Below are 608 nucleotides of genomic sequence, written 5' to 3'. Positions count from 1 at the left end.
CTCCACCCCTCCCAAGTACCCCATGGCATTGGCTATCCCCAAATTTTTGAAAATGGATCCAGTCACATATTTTGTGATTTTTGAGTCACAGTTCAGTGTATGCAACATCATGTCGGATGAGCAGCTTTTTGAAAATGGATCCAGTCACATATTTTGTGATTGTTGAGTCACAGTTCAGTGTATGCAACATCATGTCGGATGAGCAGCGCTTCACCCAACTCACCGCTAGACTGGAAGCTGACGTGTTAGAAGAGGTGTCAGACGTCATCCGGAAACCGGAGACCCGTACCTATGCATCTCTCAAAGCTGCGCTGATCAAGAGGTTCAGCCAATCAGATGAAGAACGTCTGTCAAAGCTCCTGGAGCACACAGAAGCAGGTGACCGTTCCCCAGGACAGCTTCTCCGGGAAATTCAAAACCTTGCCGGTTCCGATGTACCTGAGAACATAGTACGTGGACTCTGGATGAAGAAATTACCTACCATGTCACAGCAGATGCTGCAAGCCCTGAGCACGTCACTGTCCCTCTCGCAACAAGCAGAGGTAGCAGACAAGATGCACACAGTGAGTTCAAGTTCAGTTTCACATGTCTCCATTGTAGATAACCCT

The 608-nt window shown here is 48.0% G+C and overlaps 1 protein-coding gene across 1 annotated transcript; it reads left to right on the top strand.

The window, feature by feature from the left end:
• Positions 1-6: 6 nt before the first annotated feature.
• On the top strand, positions 7-605 carry LOC113473488 (the record flags this gene model as incomplete). Its single annotated transcript, XM_026833092.1, has 2 exons — positions 7-66; positions 149-605. Coding segments are annotated over exons 1-2 (501 nt in total), but the record flags the coding sequence as incomplete, so codon positions are not given.
• Between the last annotated feature and the right edge of the window lie 3 nt (positions 606-608).

The sequence above is a fragment of the Diaphorina citri genome, unplaced genomic scaffold (genome assembly GCF_000475195.1).
Source record: "Diaphorina citri unplaced genomic scaffold, Diaci psyllid genome assembly version 1.1 scaffold35563, whole genome shotgun sequence".
NCBI classification, from domain to species: domain Eukaryota; kingdom Metazoa; phylum Arthropoda; class Insecta; order Hemiptera; family Psyllidae; genus Diaphorina; species Diaphorina citri.
This window is presented reverse-complemented; position numbering and strand designations above follow the sequence as displayed.